The sequence below is a fragment of the Mobula birostris genome, chromosome 32 (assembly GCF_030028105.1).
Source record: "Mobula birostris isolate sMobBir1 chromosome 32, sMobBir1.hap1, whole genome shotgun sequence".
In the NCBI taxonomy this organism is placed as follows: domain Eukaryota; kingdom Metazoa; phylum Chordata; class Chondrichthyes; order Myliobatiformes; family Myliobatidae; genus Mobula; species Mobula birostris.
Window position 1 is genome coordinate 3,425,145 of NC_092401.1, and position 23,839 is coordinate 3,448,983.

Consider the following 23,839-nt stretch of genomic DNA (forward strand, 5'->3'; position numbering starts at 1 on the left):
TTTCCCTGTGTTAACTTTTACTCAAAACTTTAAATGTGTGCCCTGGAATCAGAGGTGAATGGATCAAACTTGCCCTCTCGATTATGCTCCTGACATAACTGAGTTATCCTGAGTTTAAAGGGTTAAGCCGTGCTTGCCTTGTCCCTGTTTTGTTGCCTATCTCCGAGGTAAAGCACAACCCATTTGTAGGTGCTTGGTTACACTCACCAAATGGTAGCTGGATGACATAACGTTACGAAATAGTGGTTGCTGAATCTCACTTCGCAAAATGGTGGCCAAGAAAATCTGTCAGGCAGGCCAATGCTTTGTGAGCGCTTTGTGATGGAATGCTTTAAAAAAGTTAATGCTGGCAAAGCAGTCCCTGAAATTAGAAGCAGTTTTACGGATCATAAAATGCCGATACACATTCTAGCACTTATGCATCTTTAGGACTTCTGCACACTCTCGCTTTCCATCCGATGCAGTGATTGTAAGTGGTACGGTGGCAAGCTGCAGAATCCTTGTGGGTGGAGTTAAGAAGCTCCAAGGGTGGAAAGACTGATGGAAGTTATATACTGGCCTTTGATCAATAGCCAAATTACAACAGGAGATTGAAAAGGCATGTAAAAAAGACAGTGTTATGGTAGTCATAGGGGATTTCAATATGCAGCTAGGTTAGGAAAATCAGGTTGGTGCTGGATCTCAAAAGAAGGAATTTGTAGAATACCTATAAAATGGTTTTCTAGAGCATCTACAGCTGCAGAGGCAAAGTCACTGTGTATATTTAAAACAGAGGTTGATAGGTTCTTGATTCGCATCAAAAGTTACAGGGTTAAGGCAGGAGAATGGGGTTGGGAGGTATAATAAACCAGTTATGATGGAATGGTGGAGCAGACTCGATGGGCCAAATGGCCTGATTCTGCTCCTATGTCATATGGCCTTATGCTACGTAATACTCATACATAATATAATATTGATCCTCTCACAGAGAGTCCATGAGCAGCACGGACCAAGGTGCTGAGGCTATCACACAACTATTTAAACAACCAGGAGGTCCTCTTCCAGGACAGCACCTTCTTCATGTTTTCTTTGTTAATGCTAGTTTAAATGTAGGTCCCATCCAGTCCTAATCAGCTCCAAACACACCAGCCAGGACTTGAGGACCTGAGTTATAGGGAGAGGTTCAATAGGATAGGACTTTATTCCTCGGAGTGCAAGAAAGCAAGAAGAATACAAAATGCTGAGGGGGATAGATAGGATGAATTTTTACAGGTATTTTCCCCTCAGGTTAGGTGGATGTCATGGGTTTAGGGTGAAAGGTGAAATATTCAGGGAAACCTATTTACTCAGAGAGTGATTAGGGGGTGCAATGAGTTATCAGTGGAATTGGTAGATGTAGGTTCAACTTTAATATTTAAGAAAGGTTTACATTGGTATTTGTCTGGAAGGGGTTTCTTGGGATATGGTCTTGGGGTAGTGAAGGTATAATTTGTCCATCAGTGCTGATCACCCGATCCTTGACCAAGCTGTTTCACCGTGAACATGATCTGTTATGAGTCAACATGATGCTTTCAGATCAGGTCAAGCATAGCACGTACCTCTGCCACACCGGTCAGGTGTATTTCTGGGGTACAGGGGCTAGCAACCCTTGTGCCTGTTTTGTGTTCTATCGCTGAGCAGCAGTGAACCATCTGATTGGCCTATCAGAGTTCTCTTTGGGAACTAGTTGACTTGAACAGCATTTCTGATCCGGCTATTGTTCACGATTGCATTTAATAAAAAAAAAGTAGATGGGACTAAGTAGGAGACCAGGTCAGTATGAAATAGATGGGCTGAAGGGCATCTTTCTATGGTATAGCACTCTATGATACTCACTTGCTGTCTTTGCCAGTACCTTCTCCCTGGGGATCCTATCCTTGACAAGATCTCCTCACCAGTCTATCCTTGTCCCCAACCCAGATATCACCCTCCCTACCACTCCAGTCCCCGACACAGTTCCACTGCATTCTCTAGTGCGGTATTGCATTAATATATCCAGGAACAATGCATTTTATTTGTTTATTAGTTGAGATACAACACTCTTCGAGCCTTCGAGTCACACTGCCCAGCAACCACCAATTTAACTCTACCCTAATCACGGGACAATTTACACTGACCAATTGACCTACTTATCGGTACGTCTTTAGACTGTGGGAGGAAACTGGCCCACGTTTCCCTTTTAAGAATATGGCTATGTCTGTGTGCCTTAAATGCCCCAAGGCAGACTCTGTTTTCTGGAGTAGTAACATGATTTTTTAATTATTTAGTGCAAGACCTAACCCATTTGTGTTTGCATTGTCTGTTCACTAATATTCCCTTTGTGCATGATACCTTATGTCTAGACCCTAAAGAGTATATCCCCATCTGGAATCTTTCATTAAACAAGTGAAAACGCCCTACACAGCCATCGTTTTAACTTGGCAGATATATCACAATAATATCACATTCAGGCCTTTGACAATGATACATTATTGCCCATTTATTACTGTAGTTTACATAAATTGAAGAGAATTTGCAGAAGCTGAATTAGTATATTGCATTATTTATTTGAGTAGCTATGCAGATGTCAGAAATGTTTGATGTTTAGTAAAATACACTGTTTTTCTGTGCTGATTCGCTCTCCAAAAACGATGCATGAATATGCTACCTCACAAAACGGTAGCTATGTGCCACCTTACAAAATACAGTCGTACTTTATTACATCACAAAATGGTGGCTCACTTATCATCGTTTCATAAAATGATTGACAAGCCAAATAATATCACAAAATGGAGGCCACATTTCTCTCATCATCTCTGAAGATATCCGTTGCAATTTGTCATTTTCATATAACAATTACTCAAAATTGACAGAAAAAAATACACACATTAAAATAAATAAGTCAATGAATGATAGTTTGGAAACCTGAATCTGAATAAAAATTAGATCAGCTCGTAAAACTGTAAGGAATGGTTCATGAGGCAGCGCCAAGTTCACAAGTGACCCTGGTTCCACATACTTCTCTGCTTGGTGTTGCATATTTCCCTCCATACCACAACCGTCTTTCACTGAAACTCATCCTTCAACTAATCGGCCACACTCGCTCACCCTATCTCTGTAAACTTATGAAAATTTGCTGGGTTTATCAGGCATTGGTTGGCTGACAATCATTTAACATCCCCTTGTTCAACAACATAAATCAACTTCCTATCTGTTTTAATCAGGCGTTCACATCCCTGAAAGGCTCTCAGTGTCTCTGCACTCTCCCTAGTCTTGTATCCCTCCGTGTTCTCCGAACTTCTGACCTCTTATGCTCCCTAATTTCTCTAGCAAAGCCTCCAGCAGCCATTCCCTGAACGGCTGAAGTCCTGAACTCTGCAATGCTCTTTCCAACCTCTTCATCCCTTGCTTCGCCGATACAACTTCAAATTATTTACCCCACTTTAATATCTCATAATTTGTTGTTAAATCTTTTAAACCACCTGCAAAGCATTTGGAAAAATCAAGCTTTAGATTTGCTGAATCTGAGCTACTGTTCTTTCTGTGTGACAACTTAGGGAATGAAGGATTTTCAAAATTTTCTTAAATAAAACTGTAAAATGAACAATATAGGTCCTGCTCACTGTACCTACACCAATCAATGACCAACACACACAGCCTTGCTAATCCAAATATGCTTTCTATTCCAGCGAAGTTTGACATTTTCAGTCACCCATTGAGCAAAATATTATACAAAAATATAAAATTTTTACATTGAAACTGTTTACAAAATAACGTTCTTTTCCAAAATTACATTCCTTCCAAGTTTTGCTTTTAAACTGCATACCACAATATCTTTGACACATTTTGATATTCCCTTATTGCTACTAATTTAATACAGAGAATATAATCAGTTAGTGATGCTGTGGCAGCACTTTACCAGATGGACTACAGTACTGTTGTTCAAGAAGGTAGCTTGTCACCTCTTCCTCAGAGGACAAGTCATAGGTGAGATACAACTGTCCTGAGAACCAGTTTATTTTTTTTAAAGCACTCTATTTAAGGCAAAACATACTGTATTATTTGCAACCTCCAATGTGTTTTCAATTTAAATTGGTCGCAGTGTGACTGAATGATTCAAAGATCTGTGCAATAAGAGTTTTGGAGTTGAGGGGTGTGACCTGTACAGAGCCCAGCTGAAACGGTGTCAGATGGCATGCTAATATGTTGATAAATGTGATACATTATAAACAGAATTCGATGTGAACCGGACTTTTGAAGATACAGTGGTCTTGATGTGGGGACAACTGGTAATGGTACAGCTGGAGTGTAGACTTCCAGTGACATGTGATATATGCGTTGTGGGACTGTGTCAGCTGAACTCCAAATTAGGTTCACATTTTTAAACTCTGGCAATCATTGTCTACCCCTGAACCAACACTCAAAGGGTTTGGCCACAATGACCCATAAGATTATTAATGGCTTTATCTGAGGCTTGGACTTCACACACAATGAAAACACTTAGTATACCCTTGGTATGTATGCCTGTGATAATGAACTTGGATATGTAATCAAGAATAATTGTGAATGCATGTGATATTTTTGTTACTTTGAAATTTTACATGTCCTTTCCCAAAGAGTGAAATCCATTCCAGGTGTTGAACGAAGTTCTTAAACACTGCCATTCTTGACTTGGCCATTCTCCACTATTTGAGGTTCAGCATGATCTGTTTGTGTGTTGGGACCAGGAGGAGAAGCAGGACTATTGTCAGGAGGAGTCTTGACTGAAGTATCTGCAGGAGCAGCTTGGCTGGGGGCTGCTAGCTGCTGGTTGTCCATTATCTTGCCAACGGTATTCCATAACTCTGTATACTGTTTCTCCATTGAAAGTAGGCGAGTCTCCTGTAATGAAGACCTTCAGGTTAACCACAACTCTGCATTATTACATAATTTACAAATAAGAGCAATATTTCCATACTGGTTCAATAAGCGTCTAACTCCATGTTCCAGCACTGGGTCCTCATCCTTGCAGATCTCAGATCTTCAAGTACACTTCAAATGGGATGAAGACTCCTATTTCCACCTTCTGTTCAAGCAGTGACTTCACCACCACTGGGGCTTTTTTTTCTCCCAGCTCCCTCTGTAACCCCTCCAAAAATTGTTTTAAATATTTGTCCCCTCATTTTGAATCCTCAAAATCAGAGATTTGTTACAGCATGAAAAAGGGCCATTCAGCCCCTCGAGTCTATACCAGCTCTATGTAAAGGCAACCCAGTTAGTCAATATCCCTAGAACCCTGTGAGTTCCTTTTGGAGAATTATCCAGCTCCCTATGGAACTCCATAATTGATGGAAATATTCCTAATTACTTTTTCTATCTCCCCTTATCATTTTTTAGATGATTACAAGGGTTCCAAAAAATAAAGCAAAATTGCAAAGAACTTGAACAATCTAACCATTGTGGTATGCAAACAAACATGGCAAACTCAACTTTGTAATTACCATTGTAGGAGAACACTGTTCCTGAAATTGAGAGAAGCATCGCTGTTCCTTGACCGAGGGAGCACAATAATAGAAGCTGGGCTACTTAGCATTCAAATGATATTTGGGTGATAAAAAATCTGACTGCATCAAAAAATCCTGCAGTTGCACATGGAAATGGAGCTGATTTATTGTTTTACATTAGTAGTCAGAGATGCCTCAGATATTCCTCTGCTTTTTGCATCATTGTCTTGTTCTTCTATAGCTTTTATGTCAAGTAAACAGTTGCTCTAAAACTTTATCTTGAGTTTCCTCTCATATGACCAAGTCCATCACTGCAGGGGATAAGCACAGGATAAGGGAGCATTTATTGACAGATTCCAATCCCGTATGAAATTGAAAATCTGGGGGAGTGGTGCCACAGCAACAACCTCTCACTCAATGTCAGCAAGACCAAGGATATGATTCTGACTTCAGGAAGAGGAAACCAGAGGTCCATGAGCCATACTCATCGGAGGATCAGAGATGGAGAGGGGCAGCAACTTTAAATTCCTCAGTGTTATCATTTCAAAGAACCTGTCCTAGGTCCAGCACAAGTGCCATCACGAATGAAGCACGGCAGAGCTTCAACTTCCTCAGAGTTTGCAAAGGTTCTGCATGACATCTAAAACTTTTACAAACTTCTATAAATGTGTGATGGAGTTAACATTGACTAGTTGTATCACAGACTGGTATGGAAACACTAATGTCCATGAATGGAAAATGCTACAAAAAGTAGCAGATGTGACCCAGTCTAGGTAAAGCCCTCTCACCATTGAGCAAATCTATCCAGAACACTGTCTCAGGAAAGCAGCACCCTTCATCAAGGACCCCTACCACCACATCATACTCTCTTCTCACTGCTGCCTTCAGAAGAAGGTACAGAGGCCTCAGGACCCAAAGCAGCAGGTCCAGGAACAGCTATTAACCCCTCAACCATCAGGCTCTTGAATTAGAAGGGTAACTTCACTCGCCCAATCACTGAACTGTTGCTACAACCTATGGACTCTTCATTTCACGTTCTCAATATTTATTGTGTATTTATTTATTGATTTATTTATTTATCTCTCTTTTTATATTTGCACAGTTTGTCTTCTTTTTGCACGCTGGTTGCTGTCTGTCCTGTTGGATGTGGTCTTTCACTTTTTCTGTTCTACTTCTTGTATCTACTGTGATTCCACGCAAATAAAAGTGAATCTCAGCATTGTATATGGTGACATAGATACTCTTTGATAATAAATTTACTTTGAACTTTGAACTTTCTAGTTCACAAAGAAATTTCCTTTTAACAAAGAAAGATTGTCCTGTACTTGCCTTTTCTTTGGGAGATACATGCTCTAAAATCCCACCCACTTCCTCAACACTTCAGAGCAAGACACCTTGTTTAAGGGCAATAATCTTTCAATTTGAAAACAATGCCCATACCCTATAAAAGAGTATAATTTTAATGCAATTTGTCCCACTCCCATCAAGGAAGAGGCTACATATCATGCACGCCAGGACCACCAGACTTAAAAACAACCATCTTCCCCAAGCAGTAAGGCTGAGCAACACCTCCATCCATTAACTCACCCCTCCGCACCCCCATTTCCACTGGTTTTATTATTTCTTTTCAGGGTCACCTTGTATACAGGCACTCCGGTGCGTAGCATCACTTTATGGACAGACATACAATCAATCTATGTATGTAAGCCATCTTACGTATTTATATTTATCGTGATTTTTATTATTGTGTTCTTTATCTTAGTCTAGGTTTTTATATGATGCATTGGATCCAGAGTAACAATTATTTTGTTTCGCTTACACTTGTGTACTGGAGATGACATCGAACAATCTTGAATAAAAGCTAACAATACAATGGCAGAATGGACACCTTTTGTAAATTCTGTGCCATTGGTGTCTTAACAAGAACTAACCATACCTAACTTCCCTCACAGTGTTTTGTCATAGAGGGGTTGTTGAGATGCAGGAAAGTGGCTAGGACATGCAGGTTATTCAATAGGAATGTTATTGAAGATAGGAAGCTAGAATTAGATAAAATATTATCTGCTTAAGAGTTAACAAATAATTCAGGCAAGAGATAATGGGGTGAAGATGGCGGATGCCTGGAACATGATTTTCCAATGCTCCTTGGACAATGTTTGTGGAAGAATTATTAATAACACAAGATATCCCTCTACAGGAAAGGGAAAAATAACAAAACAGGCAACCATAGGAAAAGACAGGTAACTGTTTTGTTACGCAAACACGAGGAATTCTGCAGATGCTGGAAATTCAAGCAACACACATCAAAGTTGCTGGTGAACGCAGCAGGCCAGGCAGCATCTCTAGGAAGAGGTACAGTCGACGTTTCAGGCCGAGACCCTTCGTCAGGACTAACTGAAGGAAGAGCTAGTAAGAGATTGGAAAGTGGGAGGGGGAGGGGAGATCCAAAATCCAAAATCCAAAAATGTTTTGTTAGTTGTTTTGTGCAGGGAAGGAGGGTTTGGGGGGCTGATGCTCTTGTTGTATTGTGTTGTTTTTTGCGTGGGGAGGGTGTTTTATGGGCTGATGATCATGTTGCCATTCTTTTTTGTGTATGGGGGAGCGGGTTTGATGTTTTTTGAGCAATTTCATGGTTTTCTTTGTTTTGTGGCTATCTGGAGAAGACAAGTTTCAGTTGTTTGCTACATAAATATTTTGATAATAAATGAACCTTTGAATTTTTGAACTGTTGAACATCAGGCCATTGGGGAGCAGTAACTAATACTGAGTTTGCTGTTGATAAAAGCAGGTTACATCTGTAAACTGCCGGATGTGTTAACAGGACATTGATAAAGGTATTGCAGTGGATGCTGTATTTTTAGGTTTTCAGAAAGTGAATCCCAACAAACAACTTTAGTTGGAAAAGAATACGTGGGATTCAAAGAGATGTCAGAAACTGTATACATGATTAACCAAGGGATAAGAGACAGAACATAAATTATAGTCAAGAAAATAGAAATAATGGAAAGAAATTATGGAAAGACTCAGCAAATCAGTCAGCATCTTTGGAGAAAGAAACAGTTAAGAACATTGACCCTTTAACAGAGGTCTCTGTGCTTCATTGAGATAAATCTTCTGAACTTCAAGAGGATACAGCCCAGTCATTGGTTTAGTTACCGAGAGCATCTGTAAAGACCTGGTGATCTTAACACAGAATGGATGAGAGAAATTTGCAGAGTTCTGAATATAAACTTGGGTTTAAAGATTTCTCAAATGCTTTGCCCACTGTTTATGGTTCTGTTTTCAAAGAGTGAGTGGCGCGTTACGTACCAAACTTTCAATCTTCTGCTGGTTCTGGGCCGCGATTTTCAACTTTTCAGCATCCTTCTCCCTTTCCTCTTCAATTGACTCAAGCCTGGAGGAGCAGAAGACAGATTAGTGTGTGATCGGGCTACGACACAATTAATGCAGTAACCACTGGGCAGTGCAGGAGAAAGTGCCCATCAGGAGCAACATGGCAGTTGAAAGCTGCCACAGTCTTCACAGGGGCAGGTAAATGAGGGTGACTAACTCACAGCCCCACGTTCATGTTAACTGTTATCCTCTCCTGGTCTTTCTTTTGTTCTTTGCTGTCTTGTCTAACTTACTTACAGTGTGATTAACGTTCTGAGTGTTGTCTGAACTCTTGGGCAGTGATGTGCCACAAGCAAGTTTCCTCACTGTACTTGTACATGACAATAAACCTGACTTGACCACTAGAAATTTGTTACATCTGCCTCCCTTTCAATCAAAAGAAAGACTTTCATGTCCATGGCTCTTTACTGCCAATGAGGTAATTTGTACTGGTAATAACTGCTGTAATGCAGCAGCCAATCTACGCATAAGAAGCTCCCACAGCAACAATGCAATAAAGGAAATCATTTTTCTGAGGCTTTAAGGATAAATATTAGCCTTTTCTTCGGAGATAAACGCCCTGTTCTACTTTGAAACAGTGTGCTGGATACCCAATACTGTTAACAGTTAGTTGCAGAGACATACCTGTCGAATTGTAGAGCACAACATTTGTTTCTCATTATTTGATAGTCTTTTGATGTTCTTTTAAGTTGGCATAATTTATTCCCAGACTAACATTGCTAAAGAAAGTTGGGCTAGTCATAGAGCACAGAGTCAGAGTACCTTAACACAGAAATGGGCCCTTCAGCCCATTTAGTTTATGCTTACCTATCCTATCTACCTGCACCTGGACCATATCCCTCCAAACCCCTCCCATCCATGTACCTACCCAAACTTCTCTTCAATGATCTAATTGAACCCTCATCTACCACTTCCATTGACAGCTCGTTCCACATTTGCACCACCCTCTGACAGGGGAAGTTTCCCTTCGGATTCCCCTTAAATATTTCACCTTTCGCTCTAAACTTATGGCCTCTAGTTTTCATCCCGCCCAAGCCAAGGGGAAGAAGCTTGCATACATTCATCCTATCTGTACCCCTCATAATTCTTGTCTGCTCTATGAGATTTCCCCTCATTCTCCTGCTGTCCAGGGGATAAACAATCATCATACTATAAGTAGTGTCAGTGCACAAATTGGCTATAACAGTAACAGCCCTTGAATATCCTGGAATAAGGTTCCCAAGTTATTATTTTTTCTTTGTTGTTGAGCTAAGGCCATACAGACCATAAGACATAGGAGCAGAATTAGGCCATTTGGCCCATTGAGTTTGCTCCTCCATTTCATCATGGTTGATCTAGTTTCTCTCTCAGCCCCAATCCCCTGCCTTCTCCCCGTGTCCCTTCATGCCCTGACCAATCAAGAACCTGTCAATCTCTTCCTTAAATACAAGTGCAGACTTGGCCACCACAGCTGCCCGTGACAACAAATTCCACAGATTCAGCGCTGTCTGTCTAAAGAGTGTGATCTTAGTTCATCATGTTAAAGGAGATTGTTGTTCCCTCACCTGTTAGTGAGATTGGTTATCAATTTGTCCCTTTCTTCCAATTCCTTTTTCTGCTTCTCCTCACTCTGTTGAAGCGTTTGCTCGACCTGTTCTGTCATGCTGGTTTTAAGATCCTTTATGTCCTGGTCAATCGCCCCCACAGTCTCTTGGAGACTGGCAATGTCTTGTTCGTGCTGCAGGATGGTCCGGGGAAGAAAAGTTGCGTTATTCATTTCCTCAACTGAAATAAATGATTTAAATTTCCAGGCCAGCTTTACATTTGAGAAAGATCTTGGCTTGGGCGTCTCGTGGGGTTGTAGGACCTGTACAAGCTGGACAGGCTGCATCAAGTAAGGCTGATCTCATTGGGGAAGATCAGTACCTCAAGGAGATCAGTCTGTTTGTTTGTGCAGTTGTTCTTCATTCAGGGGATGTGGGCATCACAGGCTGGGCCAGCATTTAATTACCTACCCCTGGATGCCCTTGAGAAGGTAGTGATGAACTGCCTCATTGAACCAGTGCAGTCCTTGAGGTGTGGGTAAACCACAAAGCTGTTAGAGAGAGTGTTTCAGGATTTTAGTGCAATGAAGATGGAAGGCCACCAGCGTATTTCCAAGCCTGAAAGAGTGTGACTGGAAGGGCAACTTCTAGGTGCTGGTTCTAAGCAGAAGGGAATCTGCTGATGCTGCTAGAAGGCTGCTGACCAAATGGTAGTGAACCAGGTATTTCTGGCAGCAATCTGGTAGCTTGTGGTCATCGTTGAATATCATTGTAAACATTCATGTGGCTACCTCACAGCTCAAGAGACCTGGATTCAATCCTGACCTTCAGTGCCGCCTGCATGGAGTTCTCTCTGTGACCACAGGGTTTCCCTTCAGTTTCTCCCCTGCTACCAATGACAAGCTGGTAGGTTAATTTACAATGGCCAATTAACAGTGGTCTAGATGGTTGGCAGGAGAGTATAGGTGAGGTTGATAGATATATGGAACAGGAAAGTTATAGAGAAATAAGGGGAAATTGTCCTGAGAGCATCATAGATTAAAAGGGCCAAATGTTCCTTCTATTCCACAAAGGAACATGAACTTGAAATGAAATTCCATTAAGACCACTGTGAGATCTGAACTCTTTGCATTTTTAGCCCAGACATCCAGGTTCTATCTCAATCATTTATTAGCCACAAAGAAAACAAAGTTACTTTCCAGGAGACTCATCAAATAACATCTGGCTCCAAGACACATGGCAATATTTTAAGGAATATGCTGGAAGATGGGTCAAGAAAGGGGAAACATAGAGATAGGGAGAGGTTTAGGGAGGAACTTTTAGACATAATGTCTGGCAGCTGAACTTCACCATGGACGGTCCCAAGCCCAGCTACAAAAGGAAGCGCTTTGGGCATGGAGCTAGCAATCCTATCCCTTAAGAACCCAGTGCTACATAAATGCCAATAGAAGCTCCAAAGTCCTCATCCTTAGGAGAAGAAGGATCTTCAAAGATGGGCTACACTTGGGGACAACTTGAAATGCTGGCCGAGTACAGAGGACTGTTGGCAGCCTAAGCCCCAGTAGGGGCGATGGTCTTAAGTAAGCAAGTCCAGGCAGCTGAAGGCTGAGTAAATTCAAGGAAAAGCAAGAGCCCGGGAATGGGTGTGCATGGACAGCAGAGAGTATTGGAGAATAGAAATGGAGAGGGGCAAGGCCATGAAAAGATATGAAAACAAGGATGAGAGCTTTAATACCAAGATTTTAGTTTACCGGAACTAGTTATGCCACACCATGCAAGGGTGTATGAATTAATGTGAGGTAGGACATGGCTGTAGAGTTTTGTACAACAAATTTAATGAGGACAACGGCTCCAAAGAATGTTCAATATTCACTATGAGAGACATTTTGCCTTTGATATAGAGTCATAAAGAAACACACTATCAGATACAATACTCACCTTCTCGAAAGGTTTGTTGCCTTGATTTTCTGACTCTCTCTGCGAAGACCACTTCTCATTTCCTGCATTGCGTTCCCAAGGAACTTGGGACTTCCTGAATGAATCAAACAGCATTTGGCGAGGGTGGTGTGTCTGTCACAAAAAAAAAGGTGGTTAGTGCATCCAGGATATAAGCCAAGAGGAATTGTTCTGCACTGCTCTGAGATCTTGAAACACAGAAAAGGCGGTCAGGCTGGTGGGAGGAAATGAATTGAGTGACACCAACTAAGACAGCCAATCAGACGCTACGTTTCCTTATCCTAAGGGAGACCACTATTTGTCTTTTGCTATAATGGACAAAGAAAGAGAAAAAAAAACTTACTAGAAACTGTTCTCGTCAAAGGCTGTTGAACCAAAGCCTCCCACTCTAACCGTGGCCTACTCCAGCAGTGGTTGCTCCCGGAATGGCTGCTCTGTTTACACCTCACTACTTTTCATTGGCCCTTGTCAAGTTACTGATAACCCAAGCGATTTTCCGCTCTGCAGACAAGTCCCAACAGCACTGATTGCTTTTGAAAACTGGCGTATAAATTCCATAAGGATCTGTCCCCAGCTCTCTCTGCAATAGGAGGCATAGCAGTTGGTGCAACACTTTTTACAGCAACAAGCTGTAAGATTGGGGGGCAGTTCCTGCTGCTGCCTGTAAACAGTTTGTGAGTTTTTCCCATGACCGTGTGGGTTTCCTCTCATATTCGGAAGACGTACAGTTAGGGTTAGGGTTAGTGAGATGTGGGGGTTAGAGGTGTGGCAACACTTGTGGCTACCCCCTCACTGATTTGATTTGATGCAAACCACGCATTTCATTGCGTGTTTAAATGTACATGTGACAAATAAAGCTCATTCCCTTTGAGGCAGTTCAGTTCAGTTGAGAGATGGGTTAGTTACCTGCATCTTCGGGTAGGACCTGACTTGCGTGCGAGGGTGTGGCGACTTTAGAGAGTGCCTGCCAGATGCCGGCATCCTCGTTAATGTGCTGTACTCTCGGCCTGGCAGGCCAGTAATGGTGTCCTGGTCAGCACAGTCTCCCTTGTCCAAACTCAGCTGGCAAGTTGGCGATTTCTGTGCCAGGCTGGGTCTCTTCCGAGCCGGCGCGCTCTGGGTGCGCTTCACCGTGGCTGTGCTGTTGCTTGGCAACCTGCTGTGGCCCAGGTGCGGCTCTTCCGCCGAAGGCTTCGGCAGGCTCAACAGGGACGCACTGACCTGGTCCACGTCCTTGGGGGCCACGTAGGACGGTTTGTCCATCCGGCTGTACGAGCTGAAAGACAAGAGCAGCCATGTGAGTGTCTCTCAGCTGAATGTGCCTGCACAATGTCTACCCTGGGGCTGGGGGTGCAGTGGCACCAAGTGGAAAAGCAAGAAGGTGGGGACGGTTGAGTACTGACTTAGCACTTTCCTGGAATATAGTGCCTAGGTTAGCAGTTAGCAAAATGCTTTATAGCACCAGCAACCTGGGTCCAATTCCTGATGCTGTCTGTCAGGAACTTATACACTCTTCCCATTAAACAAGTGAAAATGCAAGTGAGGGTTACTATGTTTTTGGCATGCTATGTTGCCACTGGAAGTGTGTTGAACATTAATGCAAATAACATTGTAGTGTGTGTAGGAACCATGTATCTATTTTCTGTCTTAATTGTATTTTGTTTTGCACATTTATTATGGGTAATTTGTCGCATGGGCTGGGACATGGTAGGGGCGAAGAGTATAGTTACCCATCCTTGCTTTGTCTTACATCAGTTTAGTCTAGGCAGAGCCAGAAAGGCAGCCAAAATGCAATTTGGAATGTTTAAGTATGCTTATTTACTCTTAAATACAATTAGACCACTCATTATATCGCTAGTTTTAGTTTCATTCATTTTTTATCATTTTTATTCTTTGTCTTTGCTAGTTTCTTAATAGAGGATCTTAAACTTACAAACTTAGTCAGCTTAATCACAGGCCTCTATAGTATCCAAGATATCTTCAAGGAGTGATACCTCAAAAAGGCAGCATCCATCATTAAGGATCCCCATCACCCAGGACATGCCCTCTTCTCATTGCTACCATCAGGAAGGAGGTACAGAAGTCTAAAGGCACACACTCAACAATTCAGTAACAGCTTCTTCCCCTTTGCCATCTGATTTCTGAATAGACGTTGAACCCATGCACACTACCTCACTACCTTTTTTATTTTTATTTTTGCACTACTTATTTATTTTTAATATTTAAAAATATATTTACTGTAACTCATTTTTTCTCTATTATTATGTATTGCATTGTACCACTGCTGGAAAGACAACAATTTTCACAACATATGCCAGTGATATTAAATCTGATCCTGAATGAAATTTCTACAACTGAGGAACACATGTCAATCGCTGTGCTTGGTCTTAGAGTGGTTTTGGTTTCTTTTCAAGAAAGTGCTACACTGTACGTTTTTATGTATATTTGACAAATAAAGCTAACCATTAAAATCTTTAAGTGTCTGAATACCCTCACAGATGGTATTGATGATTATTGCCAATGCAATCCATTCATCCAGACAAGTTGGGGCACATTCTATCCTGCTCCTGATTGATGTCTTGAAAGACTTGAGATGTCCAAGAGGAGCCTCTCCTGGCAGTACCCCCCAGCCTCTAACCCCACCCTTGTCAAGACACTCTCAATGTGACCAGTCCAGCTGAGTTTCTGCTCACTGACAATGCCTTCTGGAATTAGTGGCCAGTAATCGTTACAACTTCAGTCTGTACCCTATCACCTACATTTTCCCCTGCTCCCTCCACCACCTCCCCTCTATGTAGCACATACACATTACTGGAAGAACTCAGCAGGTCAGGCAGCATGTATGAAAAGGAATAAAAATTTGACCAGGTCGAGACCCTTACCTGGACTCTTTATTCCTTTCCATAGATGCTGCCTGAACTTTTGTTTTTTTCCCAGCATTTTGCACGTTACTCTGAATTTCCAGCACCTGCAGAATCTCTTGCATTTCCAATTCTAATGCAAGTTCCTTGCCCTGAATGTCGACTCTGTTTCTCTCCGCACTGATGCTGCCTGACCTGCTGATTATTTCTGCCAATGTATATTTATGCTTTGGATTTTTAGTGTCCACAGTTTTATATTTTTCACTCCGTTTAACTGATGGGAAAGGTGTTAATGATAACACTATCATTAGTCAACTGTAAGTGTACAACCTTTTGTAAAATAGATGACCAAAATGTCCCCAAAGGTCTTGCTAGCAAAATCTGTTTTTGTTTCAGCATTAAAGCTCAAGCAAGCAATAAGGATTCAGAAAGTTTTTCTCCTTCCACCAAAATATTTCTGACCAATTCATGTAATCATAAGCACCACTTGTTATTTGCTTTTCTGCACCATGTACTGATGTTGCAATTTATATTCATGTTATGTCTTTGCGCTGCTGCTACAAAGCACAAATTTAACTTCGTGTAAGTGAGTGATAATTAGATTAGATTAGATTCAATTTTATTGTCATTGTGCTGAGTACAGAAACAAAGCCAATGAAATGCATTAATAAACCTGATTCTGAAATATTAACAAGGAAGAATTTGCACTTCCACCTGTATTACTTTAAGATTGTCACTACTTTCAAAAAGCACAAATATAAGCTACTGAGAAATCAGGTTTCTTAGTGAGAAAGAGTTAGTATTGGTTTATTATTGTCACAGATACTAAGATACAGTGGAAATGGCGGGAGGAGAAGATGGCGGCGCGCCTGCGTGTGCGCAGCTCTCCGGTGAAAAATGATATCGTATCTGTTAAATAAGGGCCGTGGATAATTCTGGTTTGTTGGAGAATGGACGTGAAAGCACATAGGAACATCTGGAGAAATTTCTGAAAAGCCCGTTCGCTCTGTGTGTTCAGGAATCTTTCAGAGGATAGGCCTCAAAATCCCCGGCCTTGCCTGCTTTTGGCGACCGAGAAGGAGATCGAATCGTTCGGACGGAGATGGCGCTCAGTACTCAGTGTCGGAGAGCTGATCAGAGCTTGAGGTTTTCGGTTGACTCAGAGTCGGATTGTGGTCGGCATGGCAGGGAGAGTTTTTCTTCCTTCTCCCGTCTGCGTGAGATGTGAGACATTTGAGAAACTTTGAACTTTACTGTGCTCATGGACTTCTTCATCAAGTTATGGTATTGTGCACTGTTGTAACTACACGTTACAATTATGTGGTTTCGTCAGTTTTTTCAGTCTTGGTTTGTCCTGTGTTTTGTGATATCACACCGGAGGAAATAATGTATCATTTCTTAATGCATGCATTACTAAATGACAATAAAAGAGGACTACATGTCTTCATAATCATAAATCATTTGTTTTTCCTGGCATCCACACAGATCATGTTGTACATAGGTATATTGAAATGGTGCAAAGAAAACAGAATGCACAGGATAGTTTTGCACTAACAGAGAAAATGCAGTGCTGGTACAGAAGTGTTCCAGTAATTAGCGACATAGAGGATTGTGGTCAATTTTAATTTGTTAATATAACTTTAAATGATTGCATACTGATACTGTTAGCCAAATTAACTCAGGTACACTTTATAGACCGCAGGAGTTGACACACTTCTGGACTGAACATGCTTTTTTAAAATAATTGTGAGTTAACGAGGTTAGAAATTTTTGAACATTCAAAATCACTTCAACGTTAGCCAGCCTGCCGAGGCCATACCTGAACTCTTGATGAGGTGTTGGCGGTGCATTTGGGTTCTCCATTAAATAGGTAATCCTGCCGAGGATGGCGGGGAGAGGCTGCAGTCTGTCAAGTTTGTTCTGTCAGTGTTTCAGGTTGAACGAGGTCGCCGGAAGGTGCATGGAAAAGAGATGGTAAACAGAGAATATTAGTGATGTTTGACGTACGTTAGCACGTTAGCAAGTCCCAAACTCAGACATGAGAAATCCAAGTCCACCCCAGCTGGGGATTTAAATTCATTCCATGAAACAATCTGAAATAAAAACATAAAAATAGCATATAAACATTCTTACTGAGACACAAGAGGCTTTAGGTGCTGGAAACGTTGGCCCAAAACGTTGACTGTCCCTGACCTGCTGAGTTCCTCCACCGTTTTGTGTATTGTTAAATATATTTCAATGATTCAAAAATTCATGGTACATTTATTATCGAAGTGTGTATGCAGTATACAACCCCGACATTTGTCTTCCCCACAGACAGCTACGAAACAAAGAAAACCAGGGACTCCATTCAAGAAAAACATCAACTAACCCCCCCACACACAAAAAAAATTTATGCAAATGGTAACATAATAAGAGCAAATACCACAGAATATAAAAGACTAAATCAAAAGAGTCCAGAGATATTCAGTTCAGCTCAGAGTTCGTTATCTGCAGGCCACCCCGATCCAAAGGAGCAACCAGAAACCAGAAACACATCATAAAGGGAACTACTGAGTCTAATCCACAACCTGCGTTGATTAAATTTTGCCCTCAACCCAGAATTCCAGCACCATTGTCCAACGGTATCGAGGGATGTTCAAACCACGATGTTTTCCTGACTTGCTCTGGAGATAATGCATGGACAAGACCCTTCTGGCCCTTCGAGCAGTGCCAGCAATCAGCAATCCCCCAATTTAACCCTAGCCTATTCACAGGACAATTTACAATGACTGATTAACCTTCCAACCAGTACGTCTTTGGACTGTGAGAGGAACCTGGAGAACCCAAAGGAAACTGATGTACAATCTCCTTACAGGCAGTGACGGGAGTTGAACCTGTGTCTCCTGTACTGTAAAGCATTGTGTTAACCACTATGCTACCGTGCCACCCACGGTGACTGCTAACTGCCCTCACCTTCTTTAAGGCACAATCTTTATCTGTTGCCTTTTTATTCGCCAGTCGCTTTCCTTCACAAGCCTACAGACTCCCAATTTCACATGATCCAGGTTCTGCAACTCCCTCTCTAAATCCATCTGGCTCCCTTTCTTTCCCAAAACATCCCTCTCTCCACTTACCTTACTTAATATCTCTTTATACAGTGCAACATCTTATTTTTTAAACATCATTGTAAACTTCCTTTGAATTCTCTCCAGTTCAATAACATTTTGATATGGCAATGGAGGATTTAAGAAGTAAAAGACTAGTAATTATCAACCACTACAGCTGAAAGACATTGGTCTCAATGATTTAAGGGGTGAAATAAGGAGACAAGGTTAAACTCGAGTGAACTGTACCTGGTCCAAACGAGACACAATGTCACAGAGAAGAGAGTGCAAGATGGAGAGCTCCAGCCCGAGGTCGATACAGCCTTCAAACTCTACGGGATTCATGTTAGGCTCGGAGTTGGAAATGTTTGTCAGGAAGATCTTCATGTTCTCCCAGTTTGACGTCAGGAAGTCATCCATAAAGGTCATGTAACCTTCCTTGTCTTCGAACCTGTGTAACGAGAACAAACTGAGTTTGCAGTTCATAGTAAATTTGCAATCAAAGTACCACATACTCCAATATTCATTCTCATTCAGGCACTTACAAGAGAACGGAGGCCTGAAGTGGCTTGTTCCACACTGTATCAAGAAAGAAAGAAAGAAAATTGATAGATAGATAGCTACAATAGAATTTTACAAAAAAAAACACTATATATAGACAGACAAAGACTGACAAGCAACAAATGTTAAAAAGGCAAACTTTGTAAATAAAGGTAATACTGAGACTTGAGTTGTAAAGAGTTTTTGAGAGTGAGCCTGTACTTTGTAAAATCAGTTCAGAGTGGTGGTGAATGAAGTTATCCGCATTGGTTCAGGAGCCTGATGGTTGTAGGGTAGTAACCGTTCCTGAACCAGTGCCTAAGGCGGCCAGAGGGAATTAGAGAGTCGTGGGGTGAATGAGTCATAGAGAGACACAGAGCAGAAATAGGCCCGCTGGCCCGCCAAGTCCACTTACACTAATCCACCTGCCCGTCAACTCACTCCAGATTCTACCACTTACCTACACATCAGGGGCAATTTACAGCAGCCTATTAATCTACCAACCTACATGTATTTAAACTGTGAGAGGAAACCGGTGCAGCTGAATGAAACCAACCCCCCCCACCACAACACAGTCACAGGGAGAACATGCAAACTCCACACAGACAGCACTGGAACTCAAGACTCAACCTGGATCTCTGGGGTTGTGAGACAGCAGCTGTCTGAGCTACACTGCTGTGTTGCTCTCAGACCAGGAGGCTTCCCGCTAATCATTCCTTCAACTGCTTAATCTTAGTTGATGCAGTCAGCGGGGTGGCATGGTAACATAATGGTTCGCACAACACTTTACAGCACAAGTGACCTGGGTTCAATTCCTGCCACTGCCTGTAAGGAGTTTGTACGTTTTCCCCATGACCTCATGGGTTTCCTCCAGGTGCTTCGGTTTCCTCCCACAGTCCATTGACGTACCGGTTGGTAGGTTAATTGGTCTTTGTAGATTGTCCCATGAATAGGCTCGGGTTAAATCAGGTGTTGCTAAGCTGTGCGGCCCAAACGGCTGAAGGGCCAATTCTGTGCTGTGTCTCAATAAAATAAAATAAACGTACTAAGAGAAAGCATGATGCTGGAAACGCTAATATTTTAGACAAGCTATTAAACCATAAGACCATAAAACAAAGGAGTAGAATTAGTCTATTAGCCCATTGGATCTGCTCTGCCATCTGATGATAGCTGATTTATTTTCCCTGTCAGCCCCATTCTCCTGCCTTCTCACCACCCTTTCTAATGAACCTATCAACCTCCGCTTTAAATATACCCAATGATTTGACCTCCTCAGCCATCTGCAATCAATTCCACAGATTCACCCCCTGTCTAAAGATATTCCTTTTCAGCTCTGTTCTAAAGAGTTATCCTTCATTTCTGAATCTGTGCCCCCACTAGACTAGCCCACTAATGGAAACAACATCTCCACATCCAGTCTATCTAGGCCTTTCAATGGTCTCTCATTTTCCCACTCATTCTTCTGAAGTCCAGTGAGAACAGGCCCAGAGCCATCAAATGCTCCTCATACATTCACCCTTAAACTGAGGTCCCCTCAGGAAAAAGTAATGATCCTATTGGCCGACACAAGAGTCTGAAAATGCTAGAATCCAAAGCAACAAACAACCTGCTGGGGAAGTTCATTGGGGTCGAGCAGCTACTGTTGGCGGGAAGGGAAGGAATTGTTAGTATTTTGGCTCAAAACCCTGAGTCAGGAGCTAACGAAGGATTTTGAACTGAAGCATTAACAATTCAGATGCTCTTCAACCCATTGAGTTCCTCAAGCAGATTGTTTCTTGATCCTTTTGGCCATTTCTTGAAGGAGAGTAGGAAACTTCTAACCCAATGTCCTAAGCCAATATTCCAACCAACTGACTATCAGCTTATTAACTCATTGTAGCTTGTGGGAGCTTGCCGTGCATAATATGGCTGTGTCTGTGCTTCCCACAGCACAAGACTGACCATGCTCTGAGCCTAAAGACCCACAGTCAATGTTTCTGGAACAACTTCATCCTCTCTGCCATAAGATTTCTGAACAGTCTATGAGATGAACGCAGGAGCACATGAACACAACCTCAGTATTCACTTTTTGCACTGCTATTTTTTCTGTAACTTATAACTTTTATCTCTCGCACTGTACTGATGCTGCAAAACAACAATTTACAATAAACACAATTCTGATCCTGATCCTGGGTGTGGGTCCCGAAGGTGCTATAGAAATGCAGTCCTCCCGCTCCTGTTTCAGACATGCGTGTGCTGATGGGATGGACCTACGTGGTGAAGTTGGCCAGGTTCTGAATGACCTTGGCGATGAGGGTGAGGGTTCGCGCGGTGCTGTCGTTGGGGTACTCCTGGGTCAGGTTGAAGAGGCTGGGAGACATGATTGCCGGACAGAGGAATCGCAGAAACAGTGAGGCACAAATCATCCGCTGGCCGATGTCCATCTTCCCGCGGTTGACGCACTCCTGTTGCCAAGCCGCAAATATCTGCCTCAGCTCGTCGGGAAAGACACTGGAAGGAAGATACATAGTTAGGGAAGCTTCCAATGGGCAGCCCAGAGCTGCTGTAGCACATTTTGGACCACAAACTCTTCGTGGTCAGTAAGCATTGCTGACCAAGTGGCTCTAAGTAGTCAGACCTTGAAACTCCAACAATACCTGAACATTATAGACAGAAGTGATTCTGCAGAAATCTTGAGCAAGACTCAGAAAAAGCTGGAGGAACTCAGCAGCTCAGGCAGAATTTATGAAGGGAAATAAAGTTGATGCTTTGGGCCTGATGAAGGGTCTCAGCCCAAATCATCAAATGTTTATCATCCTTCATAGATACTGCCTGAGTTGCTGAGTTCCTCCAGCATTTCGTGTGTGTTGCTCAATATCTGAAAATGATAGGATTTCACCCCACAGTTGGCAGACGGGGAAGAAGAGACCCAGTGATGAGGAGCCACGTGAATCACATTGATGTTACTGTCGGTGCTGAGGTTCCTTGAGTCACAAAGCAAGTTTCTAGGGAACTTGGGATCTCTGATCTCTCACTCAGAGGATGAGAGCCTGATTAACCAGGATAACCATGAAAAGCCAGTGCTTATAACCCCGAGGACTATTCCAGAAAGGAGGAGAGATCTGTTTACTCATCAGATTGTAAATCTTGGGAATTCTCTTTCCCACATGTCAGTGGAAGCCTGGTCAATGATGACTAGTACATCCAATGCATAGGTCTACTTCTTTGGTCTTGTAGTTTCTCTTTTTTGTTAATAGTTTATTCAAATAATTACATATCACAATAATTCAATCTTATATTCACTTGGAATATTGTGTATAGTTCTGGTCAGCACATTATAGGAAGACTGTGGAAGCTTTAGAGAGGATGCAGTGGACATCTACCAGAATGCTGCCTGTATTAGAAGCATTTCTTATGAAGATAGGTTGAGTGAGCTAGGCTTTTTTATTGGAGAGAAGGAGAATAATAGGTGACTTGATAGAGGTGTTTAAGATTTCATGATATATGCTGATGATATTAAAACAGATTTGAAAAAATAAAGTGGGTAGCCAGAAACTTTTTCCCAGGGCAGCAAAGACTAATATGGGTGGCTATAACTTTAAGGAGTTTGTAGGAAAGTTTAGGGGGATGTTAGAGGTATGATTTTTACACTTAAGTGGTGGGTGTATTGACCACACTGTCAAGGGTGGTGGTAGAGGCAAATACATTAGGGACATGAAAGAAACTCTTAGATAGGCATATGGATGATAGAAAAATGGAGGGCTATATGGGAGGGAAGAGTTAGATTGCTTTTGGAAAAAGTTAAAGGGTCAGTACAACATTGACAGCCAAGGAGCCTGTTGTGTGCTGTGCTGTTCTGTGCCAAGGAGCCTGTCGTGTGCTGTACTGTTCTGTGCCAAGGAGCCTGTTGTGTGCTGTACTGTTCTGGGCCGAGGAGCCTGTCGTGTGCTCTACTGTTCTGGGCCGAGGAGCCTGTCGTGTGCTTTACTGTTCTAGGCCGAGGAGTGTTCTGTGCTGTACTGTTCTGGGCCGAGGAGCCTGTCATGTGCTGTACTGTTCTGCGCCAAGGAGTGTCGTGTGCTGTACTGTTCTGGGCCGAGGAGTGTCGTGTGCTGTACTGTTCTGGGCCGAGGAGTGTCGTGTGCTGTACTGTTCTGGGCCAAGGAGCCTGTTGTGTGCTGTACTGTTCTGGGCCGAGGAGCCTGTCGAGTGCTGTACTGTTCTGGGCCGAGGAGCCTGTCGTGTGCTGTACTGTTCTAGGCCGAGGAGTGTTCTGTGCTGTACTGTTCTGGGCTGAGGAGCCTATCATGTGCTGTACTGTTCTGGGCTAAGGAGTGTCGTGTGCTGTACTGTTCTGGGCGAAGGAGTGTCGTGTGCTGTACTGTTCTGGGCCAAGGAGTGTCGTGTGCTGTACTGTTCTGGGCCAAGGAATGTCGTGTGCTGTACTGTTCTGTGCCAAGGAGCCTGTCGTGTGCTGTACTGTTCTGGGCCGAGGAGCCTGTTGTGTGCTGTACTGTTCTGGGCTGAGGACTGTCGTGTGCTGTACTGTTCTGGGCCAAGGAGTGTCGTGTGCTGTACTGTTCTGGGCCGAGGAGCCTGTCGTGTGCTGTACTGTTCTGAGCTGAGGAGAATCGTGTGCTGTACTGTTCTGGGCCGAAGAGTGTCGTGTGCTGTACTGTTCTGGGCTGAGGAGTGTTGTGTGCTGTACTGTTCTGTGCTGTACTTTTCTGGGCCAAGGAGTGTCGTGTGCTGTACTGTTCTGGGCCGAGGAGCCTGTCGTGTGCTGTACTGTTCTGAGCTGAGGAGAGTCGTGTGCTGTACTGTTCTGGGCCGAGGAGTGTCGTGTGCTGTACTGTTCTGGGCTGAGGAGTGTCGTGTGCTGTACTGTTCTGTGCTGTACTGTTCTGGGCCGAGGAGTGTCGTGTGCTGTACTGTTCTGGGCTGAGGAGTGTCGTGTGCTGTACTGTTCTGTGCTGTACTGTTCTGGGCCGAGGAGTGTCGTGTGCTGTACTGTTCTGGGC

At 42.7% G+C, this 23,839-nt stretch overlaps 1 protein-coding gene across 3 annotated transcripts in view; it reads right to left on the reverse strand.

The window, feature by feature from the left end:
• Positions 1-2,458: 2,458 nt before the first annotated feature.
• LOC140191245 (ras GTPase-activating protein nGAP-like) overlaps positions 2,459-23,839 on the reverse strand; it is a 122,479-nt gene continuing 101,098 nt past the window's right edge. For 2 of the 3 annotated variants that reach the window (XM_072248468.1, XM_072248469.1), the window contains 8 exons: positions 21,093-21,329; positions 18,549-18,750; positions 17,033-17,133; positions 13,259-13,628; positions 12,335-12,466; positions 10,418-10,590; positions 8,790-8,874; positions 2,460-4,878 (listed from right to left, as the gene is read on the reverse strand). In XM_072248468.1, the coding sequence (XP_072104569.1) occupies positions 4,648-4,878; positions 8,790-8,874; positions 10,418-10,590; positions 12,335-12,466; positions 13,259-13,628; positions 17,033-17,133; positions 18,549-18,750; positions 21,093-21,329 (1,531 nt within the window). In that variant the 3' untranslated portion in view covers positions 2,460-4,647. Of the gene's footprint in view, positions 4,879-8,789; positions 8,875-10,417; positions 10,591-12,334; positions 12,467-13,258; positions 13,629-17,032; positions 17,134-18,548; positions 18,751-21,092; positions 21,330-23,839 lie in introns of all 3 variants that reach the window. The other variant, XM_072248467.1, reaches the window with a different exon arrangement.